The sequence below is a fragment of the Gymnoscopelus braueri genome (genome assembly GCF_963280865.1).
Source record: "Gymnoscopelus braueri genome assembly, chromosome: 23".
Taxonomy (NCBI): Eukaryota; Metazoa; Chordata; class Actinopteri; order Myctophiformes; family Myctophidae; genus Gymnoscopelus; species Gymnoscopelus braueri.
The window spans coordinates 18,621,422-18,641,761 of NC_137625.1; the positions used below are offsets into that span (position 1 = coordinate 18,621,422).

Below are 20,340 nucleotides of genomic sequence, written 5' to 3' on the forward strand. Positions count from 1 at the left end.
TGCGCTGCCATCTTTACTGTAATCCGGTACTATAATCGTTGAAATTACCCCATTTGTTGGGATAGGACATTAAAGATTGTAGCTTTAAACACACTATCTTTACATGAACAACAGTGACCTTCAGCAGTCATGAATTATTCAATGGCCATGTGTTTATTGAAAATACTTGTACGCCCTGTCATCTTCAGCTAATAGGTCTGATTCTCACAACTTATGAAACACAATTTACATGTTTTAGGTTAGTCAGAAATTCTCGATAAGATTTTCAAACAACATGAGAAAGCGCTCCTTCCTGTCCATGGTCTTGCAGTCTTTGGTTTTGTCTTCCTCACAACCTGCCGTCTTCTCTATCGTCTTTTCCTGTCTTTCCAGGCAGCTTCTGTCTCGCTGCAGGGACAAGCGATCTGTGGCGACGGCACCTCTGTCCTTCTCCAACATGGTCTTCTCCCTCTCCATCATAGCCTTCTCTCTCTCCAGCGTGGCCTTCTCTCTCTCCACCGAGGCTCGCTCCCGGTCCAGCATGGCAAACTCTCTCTCCAGCATCACCCTCTCTCTTTCCAGGACCTGCTTTTCCCTCTCCAGCACCTGTCTCTCGCTCTCCACCATCGCTCTCTCGCTTTCTAACAGGGCCCTCTCGCTCTCCAACTCGTGCATGGCGTCTTCCATGTCCTTGTTGCTTCCTCTCCGTGCCCGCTCCTCCTCCTCCTCCTCCTCCTCGTTGTCTCCGTTGAGAACGACGTCGACCTCGGTCCTGTCCTCCGTCAAAGCGGGCGAGGCTGAAGCCGTGATGGAGATCTGCTTCCTCTTGTGACTGGAGGAGGCGGGTAAGGAGTCTGTGTTGTCGTGAGGAACGGCCTTCAGGACGGGAGCGCTGCCGTCTAGACGACCCGTCATGGCGTCGTCCAGCAGGGTGAAATGAGGCCATTTGTCGGGGAAGACCTTCACCCCAAGTGGAGGGCTCTTCAAATCCTAAACAAAATATAAAAGGAACAACTTTAATCATTCCACAAGGGGACATTCAGTTGTCATCAGCAGCTGGTGGCAGGACAGATTCAATCCATAGAGTACATACAAATATCACACAACAAATAGATAACGAGACATTATAAAAAACATAAAATCATACATAGAGGCTGACTCTCCAGTGTTTACGCAGCCTGGACGAGTACCGGAGACAGCTCTTCCCAGGATTGACTATATCCTCAATAATACTGTTCCGGGACTCATCCAGGCGAGACATGAATCCATACATACAGTGTCTTAAGAGAGCCTCACAAGTGTGGATTCCACATAGACACACAGAGATAGAGATTAAAAGAGGGCAGAGGTTATAGGACAGAAATGTAGTGCACACACACATCCATGCAAGAACACTAGATACTTCTCTAGAGTGAGTGATGCCCATGGGCATAACACCAGAAGGAGATCATCTGTCCTTGTTCCCCCAGAATTTGTCTCAAACATGGGTAAAAAAAATGCGTTCTACTATGTTGCCACCAAAATGTGGAATGATCTACCAAAAGACATAATAATATTGGATTTCTGTATCAAATATTAAAGGATGTTGTCCTTGTTCATATTGGATTTCTGTATCAAATATTAAAGGATGTTGTCCTTGTTCAAATAGTCAACATATTGTCTCTCCCAACTCCTCACATATTTCACTTCTGTCTAAACTTGAACTATGACCTTTTAGGTCACATTGAGACAACATTAGAGAGGATAATAGGCCAAAAGTCTATTAGTTATCTGCTATCAATGAATCAGTCTGTAAACCTTGAATCAAAATAAATCTATCTTATGTACTTTGGACAGTGTGATGAGTTTATTAATAACTGAAAATAATATCCTGTATTTAAAATATTTTAAATGTTTGCCTCAAAGATCCTCAGTATGTTTGGCACAACATTGTTAGCAGGCTTTTTCTGTAATGAACATCAACAAATCCAAACTGCGCTCACAGTTGACACATGGAGACCTAAAAGACATTATGAAAGTTACTACTGCTCAGAACCTGGTCCCTGATGTTGATAGGTTAGTTAAAGCAAAGAGATGTCAGGTGTCTGGAAGCAAGAAGTTTAAAAAAAGGATGTTGTTTTGACCTGAGCTTTTACTGGTAAAATGGCAATAAAAAGCATTGAGTGTCATTATTTTGATTCATTGACATTTTCTGAATTTTCATTATTGTGCATGTCACTTCAATAAAAAAGATTAAACAACTTCATTGTCTGAGTTTCATTGCTGAAAGTAGGCCTGCATAAAAGTGTTGTGTACTGTAGCTATTTACTGAAAATATTTATAATTTTTTAATAATCCATCCATCCATCTTCAACCGCTTATCCGGAGCCGGGTCACGGGGCAACAGATCCCGAGGCGTTCCCAGTGGCGTTCCCAGAAATTACATTTAGGGCAGGCGAGATACCCCCCCTCCGAAGGGGGGGGGGGGTACTCGGGGGAAAATCTTGGGGGAAACAAGTTAACAACACAACAACACTGATGGCCCAGACCCCCACTCCTGGCACTCCTAGTACCCCATGAAGACAATGGCATACATGCTTTGCATCACTATAGGCGAGGGTCGCTCTGCTGAATGGATAAGGTAGTGATTGGCTGCCTGCCCGCGTGAATGACGGCCGCTGTCTGTCAGACTTTTAGCCTGCTTTATTTTCTAGGGGTGGCGAGAATTTATTTGGGCAGGCGGCCGCCTGCCTTGCCTCTATGGTGGGTACGCCACTGGTTCCCAGGCCAGTGTGGAGATGTAATCCCCCCCATCTGGTCCTTGGTCTGCCCCGGGGTCCTTCCAGTGGGACGTGTAATTAATTAATTAATAATTAATTTATATATAATCTTCATAATATATATTTTTAAAGTGACTGAGACAAACAATGATGAAAAACAATGATGTATAACTGAATGTGCATGAGCGCGCATGCGTGTCTCCGTGTCTGCGTGCCCAGTCTGCCCACCTCAAGTACATTTTTTACCAATGAGGCCCAGACCCCAAAATGAGTTTGACAAGCCTGGCTTAAGTGGTTAATGATTTAAAACCCAATAAAAAGGATCTTAAAATGTATTATGCAACTAAGAGGCAACCAATGCAGGACGTTTTAAATGGGTGCAATGTGGGCAATAGTTGTAGTAGTACTAGTAGTGGTAGTTGCAGTGGTTGTGGTGGTGGTGCGGGTGGTGGTGGTGGTGGTGGTGGTGGTGGTAGCAGTAGTATAGCACTAGTACCTTATATTTCCTCTTCAGGTTTTCCCATTTCTTGGCTGCCTGACTGTGGGTCATCTTTTGCTGCAACCCCATATGTTTCAGTAGTGTTCTGCAACAAATAAACAATAAGTTAGTACAAGGTTCACTCCAGGTGAACTCAACTTCACACGTTTAAACAGGTGTAAAGGAGTGTGTGAATTTGTTTGTGCAAGCTACTCACAAATTGCAGTTGCATTTTAAATAAGAGTTAACAGGAGTATTAAATAAATAAATAAAAAATAAGGAAACAAAACTAATATCAAATAGGCCTATACATAAACTATGTAATAAATAATGGTTCTTTAATCTGAAAAAGTTATGGAATTACAATTGTGATCTATCGTGCAACAGTATTCTTGTCCACATTATTAATTTCCAAATATATTAACAACTAATAATTGTATTGTCCTATTGTACCTCCATGCCAATGGGCAAGAATTTCTCCTTCCAGAAAAAAGGAATTTGTTTGAAACTCTCAGTCTGACAAAGTCTTGAACTTCCCTCTGACTCACTGTGAGAAAAGAGAACATTGGAATTAGAACAACACATGGGGGAACAAGTTATTGTGCCAAAAGGAGATTTTGTGTAAATGGATGAACAAGAGATTAACATGGAACATATGCTTTAGATAAATAGTACTGTACAAATGAAACATAGATGGAAATAAAAATCCAAATCCATAGAATCAAGTTAAATTATAATCAGTGGTGTAAAGTAAATAAGCACATTTACCCATGTACTGTACTTAAGTACAATTTTGAGGTATTTTTACTTTCTTCAGTATTTATTTCCAATACTTTTACTTCTACTCCACTACATCTCAGAGGCAAATATTGTACTTTTTACTCCACTACAATAATTTGACAGCTTTTATAGTTACAAGTTACTTTGCAGCTCTAGATTATTATTATTATTATTATTATTATTATTATTATTATTATTATTACAAAACATACATTAACCACTTCAGCCCTAAATATATTTCGGCCATTCGAAAATAGCCGATCTACAAGCTCATCAATGCCTCGCCATGTGATGCATTGTGAGCTTGTAGATCTGCTATTTTCAAAAGATTTTTATACATTTTGAACTTGTGAAATGGGACATTCTGCATAATGAGCACTTTCTACTTTTGGTACTTTAAGTACATTTTGATACCAATACTTTTCGTATTTTTACTCAAGTACATTTTTTATTACGGACTTTTACTTTGTAACAGAGTATTTCTACGTTGCAGCATTGATACTTTTACTCAAGTAAAAAATGCGAGTACTTTCTCCACCGCTAAATAATACGTCATTCTTTCAAGGCCACTTGCTACAGTAGCTATACTAGCAAGTGAGCCAAGTACGTCAACATGTGTCCAAAACAATGATGAAATACTTACACTTATATGTGTACTCCACGGGGTTAAATGCATCATATGTGGTGTGGGTATACGCGTGGTCGTGGTCTGTGTCTTCCATTGTTTTATTTTAATATTTCCTTGACGTTGTAGGAGACAGGAGAAGTGTACTTTACAAGAAAAGGCTGCTTGTGTTCCTCCTTCATAGGGAGCTCTGTTCTTCTTCATTAGCTTTTAAGGCAAACGCTATGACGCTCTCTGCCGCCACCTGTAGGACTGGGGCATTTCCATTTGAAGGTAAATTTTTCTCAGTGGTTCTCAGTGGTGTAAAGTAACTATTAACTAAGTAAAGTTACTTAAGTAGTAAGTACTGTACTTAAGTAGAATTTTGAGGTATTTGTGCTTTACTTGAGTATTTCCAATTTCCAATCATTTTACTTCTACTCCACTACATCTCAGAGAGGCAAATATTGTACTTTTACTCCACTACAATTATTTGAAAACTTTAGTTACTAGTTACTTTTCAGATATAAATTATGATATTATGAAACATACATTAACTACTTCTAGTACTTTTAGTACTTTTACTTTTGGTACTTAAAGTACATTTTGATGCCAATACTTTTGTACTTTTAATCAAGTAAATTTAGAATTCTGGACTTTTACTTGTAACAGAGTACTTCTACATTGCAGTATTGATACTTTTACTTAAGTAAAACATTTGAGTACTTTTTCCATCACTGGTGGTTCTCAAACATTTTGAGGTCAGGGCACCCCCTGTAAATAATGTTTTCATCCACAGCACCCCTGAATTACATTGTTACTTTATAGCACCTTACATTTATGTCATATTACGGTGTGTAAATATGTAAATATTTCCCCCTATTATGCAGCATGTCATGAGGAAAACTTGAGAGTTTCCATAATGACAGATTGAAAATAACTTTATACTTGACATTTAACCACTTGAACCCCAGTATCCCTATTCTGGGGGGAACATTCGCCAAGAATAGCCGATCTACAAGCTCACAACATGTTGTGAGCTTGTAGATCGTCTATTTTTTAAGAGATTTGGTGTAGATTGAAAAAGAATGCACCAAGTACAGTGCAAGTAATAAGTATAAAGGGTCTAAGTGGTTAAACTGAAGGGATATTGATCAAATTCAAATATTATCAAACTATCCTGCGGCACCCCTGGACTTGCATCACGGCACCCACTTTGAGAAACCCTGCTGTATCTTGAGTGTCGTGTTCATGCGATCTGTGCGCCATTTTGAGCAATTCATGATTTTTGCATTCATATCCCCACCTTTGTGAAGTCTTCCACAAATATAAACCAATTAAAAACTTTAAGGCCAATAGCTGTGCATGTGAAACGTATTGTGTAGCTTATGTGAAACGTACTGTGTGTGAATTGTGAGTAATCAAACACTTAATCAAAGATGTATAGGCTAAACACTAACAGGAGAGAAACAAATATTTGATATAAAACAGACTAATTGCAGCTCGAGATTCAGATGGGTTTACAAAGCAGTAGTTTCAGTATGTAGGGTGTAGGCTATATGCTGTTGATTAATTGGTTTGTTTTTAAATGTATTTGGTATCTTCCCCTCTTTAACAAAAATCTGTTTCTTTTTACCAACACACAAACACAGCCTATATTAATTTTCAACTCACACAATCAAGCTCCCCTAATAAATTGCATAGGCACATTATATAAACCATATAAACCAGACCTAAATCATATTGTAGACTGAGGATTTTAACTCATGGAAGAGCCTTATTTAGCTTACAAACAACATACACATTATATGAAATATATGGAGCTACATTCTGCAGCCATTGCTATACCAAGTTGGTTTGTGCCTTTTACACGTTGTGCCACCAGGGGGCAGTAGACAAACAGATATGCCATCATTACCAGTGAATCATGAATGAATAGTAGTACTACAGTATCTGAGTGCTTGAGAAAATAGGTAGAAATTGACTAATTTGAATGAATATCACTAATAATCATTTGGTATATTCATTGAACCACACATTTCATTCTGTCGTCGCCACATCATCAGGGTCCTGCTGCAAAAATATGACAGCTCTCTGTAGTGTTAATGTAAATCATTTCACTAAATATAATATGACTTGTATGTTAATAGGACTACTTAAGACTGATGCAAGTAGATCTTCTAATCTACATGAAGACACTGCATTGGTAGCTGTGCTCTCTAGCCTTGTGTATTTGTCATATAGGATCTATTTCAAATCCATGCTAAATCTGTACAGTATATTTCTGTATGAGCTGGGCCAAGAACTGGAGCCTTAGGCTCATCTGTTACATACAGTTATTGTGCAATATAATTATTTGTGTGTGTGTGTGTGTGTGTGTGTGTGTGTGTGTGTGTGTGTGTGTGTGTGTGTGTGTGTGTGTGTGTGTGTGTGTGTGTGTGTGTGTGTGTGTGTGTGTGTGTGTGTGTGTGTGTGTGTGTGCACAGAGCAACAAACATCACAATTTCAACAAATATTGCAAGGCCTATGGATTAAAACAGGCAAGGATGACACAAAGTCAGACATATCTATATCCATGTTGGGCCTTTTGAACACATCATCACAAAATAGAAATCATATTCATATGACATCACAGTTCCATCAAGAGGCAGCATCATCCACTACAGCGAGCGGTACAGGAGTGATGATGGCACGGCGGCGGCGGCCACACATTAAACACAGTGTGTGTGTGTGTGTGTGTGTGTGTGTGTGTGTGTGTGTGTGTGTGTGTGTGTGTGTGTGTGTGTGTGTGTGTGTGTGTGTGTGTGTGTGTGTGTGTGTGTGTGTGAGAGAGAGACACACACATTATGCAGAGGTTGACACTAAGGTCTCAGAGGCATTTGCCCGTTGGGCAAGTACAGGTCATGTTCTAATTGCTCAAAGGTCATGCACACTTGCCCGAAAAGTAAATTTTCCATTATAAAATGATAGGTAAAATTTGCGCTTGTAGAACAAATTCATGTGAAATCCAATTGATAGCTGCAGAGTGGCAACAGTCACTTTGAAAAAACAGAATGAGTGCAACAGCTAGTTGTAAAAAGGTAGCATTGTTCTTCATAAATACCCTATAATAGTCAGGCAACCGTTAGTGTCAACCCCTGTTATGTCTGTCAGACATGAAGCTATATCAATGTTGGGCCTTTTGAACACATCATAACCAGCGTCACAGTTCATCCACTACAGCGAGTGGTACAGTCAGCAAGTATTTGATGACACAGCGGCCACCAAGGAAGCCATCAGTGTGTGTGTGTGTGTGTGTGTGTGTGTGTGTGTGTGTGTGTGTGTGTGTGTGTGTGTGTGCTCTAGAAAACAAGACAATTGACTCACTCATCAGTAGCTGAAGGCTGACTTCACTCTTGGAGGTGCACTGCATCATCCTCCAGCCATTCATTGATGAAAACATCTTGTCCATTTCAAAGGTTTGTTGTAGTGTGTCCCCTCTTCATTCATGTGTTGAAGCGTTGGTCCTCTTGGTCTTCAGAGAACGTTCTCCCACAACAACCAGGTGATGCTCCGTCCAGCCTCCGGTCCAGACAAGACAAGTTGCTCAAGGCCATGAGGCCTTCCTCCATGCCGACATTCTTTACTTTGTTGTTGTAGGTCGAGCCTCTGGACCTTTTAAAACACACACCAAATATTACAGTATACCTGAGACTGTGACAGGACTCAGGAGGACATTCATTTATCCATGACGTTTCACTAAATGCCACCATTCCCTGTTGTTGTAGGTTTAAAGGCTATAGGCCAGTGGTGTAACGTAAAGTACATTTACTCAAGTACTGTACTTAAGTACCATTGTGATGTAGTTTTACTTTACTTGAGTATTTCCAATTTTCAATACTTTTACTTCCACTCCACTACATCTCAGAGACACATATTGTACTTTTACTCCACTACAATTATTTGAAAATGTGAATTACTAGTTACTAGATTTAGATTATTATTACAAAACATACACTAACCACTTCAGCACTATATAGGCTATACTTAATTTGAAAATAGCCAATACACAATTCTGCATATGAGTACTTTTACTTTTGGTACTCTTAAGTGTATTTTGATGCCAATACTTTTGTACTTTTACTCAAGTACATTTTTAATACAGGACTTTCACTTATGGCGGTATTATTGATACAAGTAGAACATGTGAGTAGCCTACTTCTTCCACCATGCTAGCCTGTTACTGTTACCACAGAGGCTTTGAACCTTTTAAACAGACAAAACAAATATTAAATTCTACCTGAGACTTAGGTGACAGACATGTCCCCTTGTCTTCTTCAAGGTCCCTCAGGCTCCAGAGTCAGAGTGTGTGGGGACAGGGACTGAATTTAAACATAGTGGCGTTCCTCCGTCCTCGGTAATATATTATATCTGAAACATTGTGGCGTTTCCTCCTCAGTAATATCATATCTGAAACATTGGCGGCGTTCCTCCTCGGTAATATTATAGGTCTATCAGACATATATATGTGTGACTGAAGTATTGGCTCTGTTCTGTATACGGCCAAACTTGTCGTCCAAAATAGCCTAAAAACATATGAATACAAATTATAATCAACATGACGTCATGTACATGTCTCCTACATCATTTCACGAATGAACACACCTGCTGCTGGACCGGACTCTGATTACAAAGCTTTGTTTTGACAACAGTGCGCCTGCGTCTACGCGCCATAATGCAATAAATAAATAAATAGTCCATGTCTGACATACGGTGGAATAAGTATAGGCTACTCAATTGTTTTAATTAAGGAAAAGTATCAATACTGCAATGTAGAAACAAGTAAGTCCGGAATTCAACATGTACTTGAGTAAGGTATTGGTTTAAAAATATATTTATTTAGCTAAGTCCAAAAGTTGAAAGTAGTCTACCCATTATTATGCCGAATATGTCTCGTTTCACAAGTTCAAAATGTATTTAAAAAATCTTTTGAAAATAGCCGATCTACAAGCTCACAATAGTGACCATTGTGAGCTTGTAGATCTTTCAAATGTCCGAAATAAATATAGGGCTGAAGTGATTATTGTGTTTTGTATAATAATCAAAATCTAAAAAGTAAACTAGTAAGTAGTGGAGTAAAAAGTACAACATTTGTCTGAGATGTAGTGGAGCAGAACATTGGAAATACTCCAGTAAAGTAAAGGTACATCAAAATTGTACTTAAGTACGTAACTTGAGTAAATGTACTTAGTTACTTTACACTACTGAATGCGGTCTATCAAACAAACTTTTAGTCGCCGAGAGGCTAGCCTGGTTCCAGACGAATCTGCCTTTGCAAAATTGCATCGCACTTTAGCCCTAGGCAGATTAGGGGTAATAATATCTAGGGGTATATTAGGGGTATAATATATCCACGCAGTGTGTCGTGTGATATTGTCTGGCCACGCGAGGCTACCGAGAGGCTATGTCGTGGAAAAACGTAGCCTGGTTCCATACCATAGACCCCGCCCACTCTCTGAGTGGACTGAAGCTCAATGCAGCTTCAGTCTGATAATCAGGCTAGGAAAAACGTAAACTTGCGGACGCACTGCTGTCAATAAGTCATGTTCTCCTGGCTGTCACTTCCAGAGTAGCCTAGCTATGCTATAGGCGTGTTTTGGTTACTTTATTAAAGTTAAAAAACAGTTCATGTAACGGGATCCCAAAAGAGTAAAAACAGCCATCACAGGGATCGTCAAGGCATTGTCAAAATCATAAAGCGAAGAGAAAGTTCCCCATTCCTTTCTTTCATTCATAAATTCCCACGCAGGTGAACAGCTGATTTTACTACTAGTTCCGTCTGACCATGACGTATCACCCACACCACGTGACCCAACCCCCCCATTGTGAACAATTGTGACCAATGATTCAATTGAGACCATAAAAACGCCTATATCTAGATCTATTTTCACAACTTTTGATGTTCGCATATATGCCCCAAATAGGCACAACCAGGTTGAAAGTGGTTAAACTGCCTTGTACTGTATGTTTAAAAAAACTATTTTGTTTTAAATATCTGGGGTACACATCTGTAGGACTCTAAATGATCTGTTTAGAGATATCTTTTTACCTCTTGTTGATAAACTTAAATTGGACCTACATAGATATGTAGGGAATTATCAATATATCTTTGGCAGGGACTCGGGAGAGTAAATTGTATTAAGATGAATGTTCTGCCCCGCTTTCTGTATTTATTTCAAGCTCTCCCTGTTTTAATCCCCTGATCCTTCTTTTGTAAACTAGATTCATTATTCTCATCATTTATATGGGGAGGTAAACCTCCAAGAATAAAGAAGGAATACCTACAAACAAAGATCTGGAGTTGACTGTGGTCTCGCCCTTCCAAATCTGAAGTTTTATTATTAGGCTGCTAATATCTCTAAAATTACTTGCTGGGCCCACAACCCTGATCTGGATTGGTGTAAAATGTAAGCCAATTCTTGTCCCAATACTTCTCTATTGGCCTTAATTACTACTAACTTACCCATTTCTCCTAATCAGCATTCTTCCAATCCCATTGTTTTGAGCACTCTGCAGATATGGTCCATATTCAGAACCTTCTTTGGCCTTCGTGAACTATCGCTCTATAGTCCTATATGATAACCACCTATTTGCCCCGGCAAGGACAGATCCAAGCTACTCTTTTGTGGCATGGGCTGGGACTTTCTAAATTAAAGGATCTATACATTGATGGCATCTTTGATAACTTTGGGGAATTGGCAACTAAATATGAACTCCCAAACTCACACCCGCTGAGATACTTTCAAATTCGCAATTTTGTTAAAACATATAATCCCTCATTCCCTAATATTCCCCCCAGATCAGGAGTGGAGTCTATTTTAGATGCTCCCAGGCAGGTAAAGGGGCTCATGTCTTTTATTTATAACATTAACTCCTCTTTAAGGGTCACCTCTCTGGATGGAATTAGATCAGGCTGGGAGGGGGAACTTGGGGACTCCATCACAGATGATATTTGGAATCAAGCTCAGATTCGAGGGAATGGCAGTACCTTGTGTCCTCGGCGTAGCTTGATACAACTGAACTGAAACTCTTTACACTGCACTCACTATAGCAAAGCCAAACTGTCTAGAATATACCCTACTGTGGATGATAGCTGTGACAAATGTCATACATCCCCGGCAAATTTAACCCATGTTTTGGTCTTGTCCTCAACTGGAGAGTTATTGTGTTATCATATTTAGACACTTATCACAAATGTTTAACATTATCCCTGTAACTGCCATCTTTGGGGTACAGCCCAAAGAACTGACTCATAATGGTATTGCCTTTCTAACACTGCTGGCACGGAGGAAAATCCTCCTAGAGTGGAAATCTCCATTTGCCCCAAACCAGATCTTTGGCTGAAGGATGTAATGTTATACTTGAAATTTGAGAAAATTACATTTGATTTACGAGGGTCACCAGGCAGATTTATGTCCACCTGGGGCGCCATAATAACTTATTTTACTAGTCTGACAAGACTTCCTGATGCTACATAAGGCTGCCCGCAACAACGCCTTCCATTGATTTGGAGACCCAGAAAAAAAAAGTCATGAGTACTGCATATGTTTTTTCTATAACTGCACTATATATATATATATATATATTGTACTGTACTGTACTATTGAACTGTACCACACAAATAAAGACCACACACACTGAGAATATTAGATTGTGTATTTTTCATATATGTACAGATTTTCACTGAATCACCTCAGATCACCTTAAAACACACATTACAAGGTTCATAGAGTCCACACTACACATTATATGACAGCAGTAGTATACAAACGACCAGAACTCTTGTATAAGAATAGGTTTTATGCTTTGGAGTCTGACCAGGATGTATGATGCATGAAAAAAAAAAGAATAATTAGGGAAAAAATCCATTCTGTGATATGAATATATTCTCAAATATTAAGTGGGACGCTCACAGCAGAGGGAAAACTACATTCATCCAATAAGAAATTACTTTGAGGTCTTGCTTGACCAATGGGACGAAAAAGAGTAGAACTTAAAGGGTGGGCCTTTAACCACTTAAACCCTATATTTTATTGACAATGTTTCCCAGGGGTCTATACTAGGCCCCCAACATTTCTCCTCTCTATACAAAATCTCTTCACCAAAAATAGCAGATCTATTGTACGCAATGCATCACCAGCTTATAGATCTGCTATTTTTACTGAATGTTCTCCCCAGGATATGGGCGCTAAGGTTCTAGTGGTTTATAATTTACGAGACAATGCCATGCAGGCCAAGTGCAGAACCTAGGTGACGTTATTGAATCCAGAAAAATTCCCTCCAGTCCAAAGCAGCGAGATACTTCAGCATGTTAACAGATCTCCCCATCGGTATTACAGGACAAATACAAGATGCATCTTAACCCCTGTGAGTCTCGTACTGCAAAAACTGCCGATCTGCTATCTAAGAAAAAAAAAACTTTTCGTAAGATAATGACATGCACAAAATTGGGACGCCAGGTTTAAAGAGGTAAAAACACACAATTCAAATAAATGTCCAGATTGATTTTACCGTGTTGTAAATCTTACCAACCCATTGATTTACTAGGTCAGTGCAACTGAAGAAAAAAAAAAAGAAAAAAACAGAAGGCCACCGGAGCCAATCAAATCACACCCCACGTTGCCCTTGCCCAGCCATAAAGATTATTGCACGCCACTCTAAGGCCTCTGTCACTATCACAAGAACATAAAAAAAATACCAAGGCCCGCACAGAGCACTGCTTTTTAAATAACTTCATAGTATATCAACAGCAAAGGTCCCCCATAAGCTGAAAAGTGCTCAACTCAAAATATATAAAAGACTACCAGTTTCTTCATTGTACACATCATTTGATTCACTGAATGATCCATTAAAAAAAAAGTTTGCATTATCATAGCAAGTCAAGTGATGAGTGAGATGAATTCATAAACATTGGTCATCGAGTCATTAATAATAATCAGTGGAAAAGATCGATCATTCTATTTTCTGTGGTCAGTTCAGTAACATGCAACAAAAAGACAACTTCAGGACGTGAAATGCTCCATGAGGGGGAGAAACATCAAAATTAGACACTAGTTTTGCATTTGTAAAACCTTGCCGTAGAAAAGCTAAATATGTTGCCATATAAGGCACAACAGCCTAATGCCTCATAATATACTTGGTCGTATGTGTTGCTCACCGGAAATAGGCAATCTATGTGTAAGTGTTTTGGTGAGCAATACGTCATACGACAAAGTATATATATCGTCTCTGTCGGGTAGAAACCAAAACTGTTACTTTTCAGGATTAAAATTCAAAAGTAGCAGATCTACAAGCTCAAAACGCGTCGCTTCGCGCCGCGTTTCAAGCTTGCGGATCTGATACTTTTTAAGTGACGCTGTGGTATGATCAAGTAGGGCATTAACTTACGAAAAAACACAAAAAGTTAAAATATAAATAGAAAGAGGTTTCTGCCCGACAGCAACGATATTTATCAGGTTTAAGGTCTAAGCAGTGTGTATGGTCCAAGATCTCCAGCCGTGCTTCAGAAGGTCACGAGGAGACAGACACTGCTGTCAGACCGACTTCATACATCCAACTACAGTACCATTACACCAACATCCTGTATTCCTGTAATGATACAGTACGTCCCTGTAGCCATTCAAGTGATGTGAAATGGCTGTGATCCCTCCCCCTTCACAGAGAAAACAGACATAACAAACAGACACAGTATTCCGAAGTGACCGCCGACTTCATTGACCAGTCGATTACAAAAAAACTCCAGTACCGCGGGAAGTAGGGGTGCTGGGGGTGCTGCAGCACCCCCTGAAAATAATAAAATAATAATAAATAAAATTATTAAAAACATTTTTGTTTGATGTTGGTCGTTATTTGGGGGGGGGGTTTAGTGCAATATGTGTTCTGGAACCGAAGCAACCGAATTAAAGTAACAAAACCCCCCAAAAAAGGTTTTAAAAAACGGAAAATAACCGCAAATAACCGCACATTTTCGCACGTGCGCGTGCGTGCATGTGCGCGCATACAGCACCCGTACCCTAAAACATCTTCCCGCGGCTATGAAAACCTCTGTCTTTCACAAAGCAACCTAAAAAAGTTTGTCATTTGAAAGGAATGCAGGCCTCGTGTTCACAGAACTCGCTCCTTGATGAGTGCGACGTGGTGGTGAGTAGTCTCGCATGAGTCGCCAAAGAAATAGATGAATATCTACAGTCTATCTAACGATTTCATGGATATCCAACATATCTAACAATTAGATAGATATAGATATAGATATTAGATGTCTGGGGGCACAACTATTGAAAAGTTGTTCGCCCCATTTTAAAAGAAATGTTCAAAACAATTTCTAAATTATTTAAAAGCCAATCTACAAGCGCACAACATGTTGAGCTTGTATACTTGCGAATTTGATTATTATTTTTTTGATTAAAGTTTCTATTTGAGAACCTTTAACTAATAAGCAAAGTATATGTAATACAAATTTAACACAAATATATTTTTTATAGAATAAAACATTACACATAAACTGAACTTTATTTTATTTATCCACTTTAAGCACTATTCAAAAATATTCAAAAATAGCTGATCTCCAAGCCCACAATGCATCACATTGCGACGCGTTGTGAGCTTGTAGATTGGATAATTTTGGAAAATAATATATATATTTAAAATGTTTGCCTATAATGCCATGCCAAAAATAGGGGCAACCGGTTGAAAGTGGTTAAAATTCAGGACACACGGCTGCATAATTGCGGATACCGATGTTGTAAAAAAAAAAGTCAAATAATGACCGATATATCAGCTGGACTCTAGCTACGGCTACAGTACCACCCACTGCACCCTGTCCTCACCCCAGAGGTTTCAGCTCTTCCTAAATCACATGAAGCTGACCCGCAGACACGCAGTCAAGCAGTCCCAACCGGCTGAAATGAGAGCAACCGTTAACCACCGAAACCTGATTTATACTTCGTCGTACGACGGTGTCATGTGGCAAAAATGTCTTCAAATTCATTCGACATTTAATGACATGCCTAAAGTTGGGACGCTAGGTTGAAAGTGGTTAAAAAAAGGTCACTCTAGGGCTGTCCCCGACTAAATCAATTATTAGTCGACTAATGGTCATAGGAATTTGTTGATCCAATTAATACATTTGTAAAACTGTGGTTACCACATACAATCATGCAGAGTCACCAGCCTTTTCAGTTTGGTGATGTTGAGCAATTAACTATTTCAGAATGGCTGCTGGCTATTTAAAGTTAGAGACTGGAAGAATTAAAGGGTTATCTGGAGTTTACAAGAGGTGTGCGGGAAGAGGGGGGGGGGATAAAAATAAAAACAAATAATCAACGAACAAAGTGTTGACTAAGACCAAACCGACTGATTAATCGATTAATGGACAATGAGGGGACAGCCCGAGAGAATTTCCAGGATAAAATTTCACTGGAATTAACCTCAACGCTTGATGTATGCACACCCCCAAATGTTTCTCATAGATCTGTAACAGTAGAAAGAGTAGGAAAGGCCAGCATCGTTAAGAACACAGTATAGAGTAAGAACCTCCAACTCCCCTAATTTTTAGTAGGTTGAGTTGGGCGGTATTAGGGGCAAGTTGCGAGTGCGAGTTAACAGGCCAAAGTTGCGAGTGCGAGTTAACAGGCCAACGGGTGCAAATGCTTTGAAAGTGAGATTCAGATCAGAAAAGATCAAAAATACATACAGCAACGCCCTATTGACGATTGATTATTTTCTTTTCACCACATTCACTGTCTTTTTCTGTACGAATTCAAGGCTCTTCTCTCTACAGTAGTTAAAAGAATATCTTTTGAATCCTGTAACTTTAGTTAAATTATTATATATATCTTTTTAGCCAAATAAGTCTTTGAGATCATTGTTGACAGACGCGCTCTGTTTGATCCCGCCTGGGTTTACACCCGGGGTCGGAGCGGGCTGTGAAAAGTTCTGTGGACTAAAAAAAGGATTGGCCTGCATCCCAAACCCACTGGGCACCCCCCCTCCCATGTTTAACGGTGCAGTCTGATTGGTCTGGGCTGACCCATACTGATTGAGCCAAGGGGTGGCGGCTCCCGGGGCCGGCTTGGGGCCCATTTGGTTGAGGCTGACTTTGGGCGTGTTGCCGCTGAAAAGATTGTCCAAGGCCGACATGTTGTGGGCCTTGTTCGTCTGTCCCGGGGGCCCTTGGCTCTGGCTGAGGGCAGTGAAGTTCGGGGTGCTGGTGGCGGTGGCCATGCCCCCGTAGAGGCCGGGGCCCGGGGGGCGCATGCCCATTCCCATGGCCCCCGCCTGGAAGCCCATGGTCGAGTTGAAGCCGTTAGAGACCTGGGGGGCCATGGAGCCGGCCATGGGGGTGGAGCTGGGGAAGGTGCTGCCCTGGACGGGCGGCGGTCGAGGTGTGTTGGCCAATGAGAGGCTGTTTAGAGACGTCATGTTGTTGAGAAGACTGCTGGTTAGATCCTTAGCCTGGCACACAAAACAAGTAACATGGACAGTCAGGTGACATGAACTTGTGTGACGTACTGTATATAATCGAGCGCTTAGTCCCATTCCTGCCCCGTTTAATTTCTGACGTTATCTGCTTGTGGAACTGTTACTTTTTATACTTTTGTGTGACGCTGTAGTATGATCAAGTAGGGCATTAATTTACGAAAAAACAAAATGTTAGAATATGGAGATAACAGGTTTCTACAAGACAGCGACGATATAGTGTGTGTGTGTGGTGTGGTGTGTGTGGGTGTGTGTGTGTTATGTTGTGTTACCTGTGTGGTGCTGGTTGCTGGTTTGACCGACTGGGGGTTCAAGGGTTGCTGGTTCCTCAGTTTAGCTGCCTGCTCCTGTTCCTTGGCCAGACGCTGCTTCTCCTCCAGAGTCAGAGACATCTGGACAGACAGAAGACACACAGCAGGACAGACGGATCTAGCAAAACCTTTTATATGTTTTAAAAGAAGAGCCATCAAAAACTAAAGTCAAAATGATCTAGCTGGATTCTATACATGGAACGCAAAACCTCATTGTGCACGCTTTGCTTCCTCTGCTGCAAGAATATGACATGCCAAGCTCATTGCTGTGATCTACTCTTGAAAACAATGTCCTAATGTTAAGTGATATGCTCTACAATTATTCGTTGTATTAACACGTTTTGGTCAATAAGAGGTGAGTGAGAGAGGTGCTCAGAAAGACAGATTCAGTCTGAATCTGCATTCACATGTTGGCTTTATTTGCTACAATCCCAGTTGCAATGTGAATCACACTTACACGATGTAAAGCAAAACACGCTATTAATTCAACCTTTTCGTCATACAAGTCCATTGGTGTCATCTTGTCTTCTGGCCTAATATTTGGGCAGCTCCAGAGGCAGTGAACTAATGTTCCTGTTTCTAGGCCACATTTAATACATGAATCAGGATGCTGTTCCTCTATGGGTTTTCATTTTGAATGACCTTGTTTATTTGTTTCAGCTTTTTTTTAACTATATGTATTTGTATCATTTGTCTTTTTTCATTTTTATTCTTATTCTTTTGATCTACTTTTCTTTCTTTTCTTTGTATTTATCTCCCCAATTAATCCACTAGGTGGAGCTGTTTAGCAAACCCCCTTTTTTTGGCCTCTTGAGTGCATTCTTAACCACTTAAAAACCCTAAACTGTATACTGTAGGTTACTCCTTTTCCCCCTCAAAATCAAATCTCCAAACCAAAAATAGCCGATCTACAAGCTCACACTTTGTGAGCTTGAAGATCGGCTATTTTAGCTGAATGTTTGCCCCGGAATAGGGATGCATGCAAGTTCATGTGGTTCCAAGTATTGAAGTATTTACATTATTGTTTTGTTGTAAATTTGTGCAAATAAGGAAATAAACAAGAAGTTGCCATACTCTATTTGGTTGGGAGGCTGGTGCTGACGATCCATTCTCTTTCCCATTAACTCCTGTGCTGCCAAAGATGTCGTCAATCTGAAAGCAAAGAGAGGCCGTCAGTCTGGCACAGTGATGTCATAGCTATTCTTCTGAGCACTGGAAGCATAGTATCCTGTATGCCTAGGTCTGTCACATCAAACTTGTCATGACAATTAATTGTCCTTCAATTAATTGTGAGTAACGATTGAATTGTGCCTTTGATTGGAACATAAAAGTTACATTTCTGTTTCCCTTTTAGGCTTTGTAAACAAAAAACGCACAGGGCAGAAATAACATAATAAAATGACAGAATGACCTGTACCAATAATCTAAATAAATGATGTACTATGGCCAAAACAGACCATATATTTAATAATATAATTGTAATTCTAAAATACCAAAAATAGCCAATCTACAAGCTCACAACGCATCGCAATGTGACATGCTGTGAGCTTGTAGACCTGCTATTTCTGCTATTTTTTTTAATCTAGGATATTTATGAACATTTCAGATGCATGGAAAACGATTCTGATGCTAATGTCAAATAATCGCAATTCGGTGATTATGTAATAATTGTGACAGGCATATTTATGCCTCGCGTTCACACACATTCAAACACACATTCACACACCGACAGCAGAGGGGGGAGCAGTTAAGAGGTTCAGCGTCTTGCTCAAGGACACTGGGACACAATGCCAGGAGGAGCTAGGGTCGAACAGGCTCGCACTTCCAATCCCCACACGACCTCTCTAGCCACTGCCAGCCATGTGACAGGTGAAATCTAACAGTTGTAACAGTCACAGCCTATTTGTGTCTCTGAAGGAATTGACCTCTCACCTGATTTCCTGGACTGGGGGTCCTCTTGTTCTCCTCTGACTGGTTCCCTTGGTTGGAGATGTTCATGCTCCTATCGAGGAAGGGAACAAGCAACTCCATATTATTGAATGGATCCAAACTATGGTATATGAGCAGCCATTTATACACGGATCATAATTTGTGACACAGCTATCACGCAATTACACATTGCTGGCCTCTCGCACCTGGCTTTAACTTTGGTAAGCCTTGGGTTTAGAGCACAAACCTTTCTACCGTACTTTATTGATACATTATGAATGAACACACAAACCTCTGCTGTTCCTGCATGGCGTGCAACTGCTCCAGCTTGGTCTTGTGTTCGGCCTCCATACGACTCAGCATGTCCCTGATCACCACCATGAACGCATTGAACTGAAACAAACCAGCAATCACTTCAATCCATCTAATTGATCAATCCATGGTTCAAAGTTCAAACGAAAGAAAAGACGGTTGGTGATATGGGAAATTATTATGAACCAGGAGGGCTGGAAAAATCATGTTTGATTGTCTAGTTGATGGTCACCACATTAGACCACATGTTAACAGGAAGTCAAACTAGAACTGTTATTTTCAGCTGGTGATATTCTGATGGATTTCAGATATCAGACATGGTAATTATTTTTGCCATGTTAATAGACAAAATATTGACATATTGCCCAGCCCTAGAGCGAGAGAAGTGTGTGTGTGTGTGTGTGTGTGTGTGTGTGTGTGTGTGTGTGTGCGTGTGCGTGCGTGTGCGTGTGTACCTGATTAAGGTTGAGGTTGTGGTCTATACTCAGAGAGACGAGGTGCGGCAGGGTTTTAGAGGCGAGGTTTTCTTTGGGTATGCCCAGTTTCTTGTGGGTGAACGTGCACTTGTAGATCCCTGGGTACATTTAATCAACCAAACACCAATGTTAATAGATCATTCATATCCGTCTCACTGAGGTTAGTAAAGGGAAAACAACAGCACTGTCATTTTTG

The 20,340-nt window shown here is 40.2% G+C and overlaps 2 protein-coding genes across 2 annotated transcripts in view; both read right to left on the reverse strand.

Annotated features, from left to right (window-relative positions):
• Positions 1 to 9: 9 nt before the first annotated feature.
• Positions 10 to 4,789, reverse strand: LOC308079423 (uncharacterized protein). The gene is made up of 4 exons (XM_080420899.1): positions 4,640 to 4,789; positions 3,670 to 3,763; positions 3,235 to 3,322; positions 10 to 969 (listed from the first exon to the last, which is right to left on the reverse strand). The coding sequence occupies exons 1-4, from the start codon at positions 4,716 to 4,718 to the stop codon at positions 244 to 246; spliced, it is 987 nt and encodes a 328-aa protein (XP_080277025.1). The 5' UTR covers positions 4,719 to 4,789; the 3' UTR covers positions 10 to 243.
• A 7,488-nt stretch (positions 4,790 to 12,277) lies between these two features.
• scyl2 (SCY1 like pseudokinase 2) overlaps positions 12,278 to 20,340 on the reverse strand; it is a 28,144-nt gene continuing 20,081 nt past the window's right edge. Inside the window, exons 13-18 of the mRNA XM_080421430.1 lie at positions 20,124 to 20,242; positions 19,649 to 19,749; positions 19,360 to 19,429; positions 18,502 to 18,579; positions 17,389 to 17,508; positions 12,278 to 17,092 (exon numbers count right to left, since the gene is read on the reverse strand). Coding sequence (XP_080277556.1) covers positions 16,478 to 17,092; positions 17,389 to 17,508; positions 18,502 to 18,579; positions 19,360 to 19,429; positions 19,649 to 19,749; positions 20,124 to 20,242 — 1,103 coding nt within the window. The 3' untranslated portion in view covers positions 12,278 to 16,477. The remainder of the gene's footprint in view (positions 17,093 to 17,388; positions 17,509 to 18,501; positions 18,580 to 19,359; positions 19,430 to 19,648; positions 19,750 to 20,123; positions 20,243 to 20,340) is intronic.

Bases quoted from the DNA above. Each gene is read 5' to 3' on its own strand.
- LOC308079423 (XM_080420899.1), bottom strand. From the start codon at position 4,718: ATGGAAGACACAGACCACGACCACGCGTATACCCACACCACATATGAT. The intron at 3,323-3,669 runs GTACAATAGGAC...TATTTGTTGCAG, and splicing joins TCTTGCCCATTGGCATGGAG to AACACTACTGAAACATATGG. The intron at 970-3,234 runs GTACTAGTGCTA...TATTTTGTTTAG, and splicing joins ACCTGAAGAGGAAATATAAG to GATTTGAAGAGCCCTCCACT.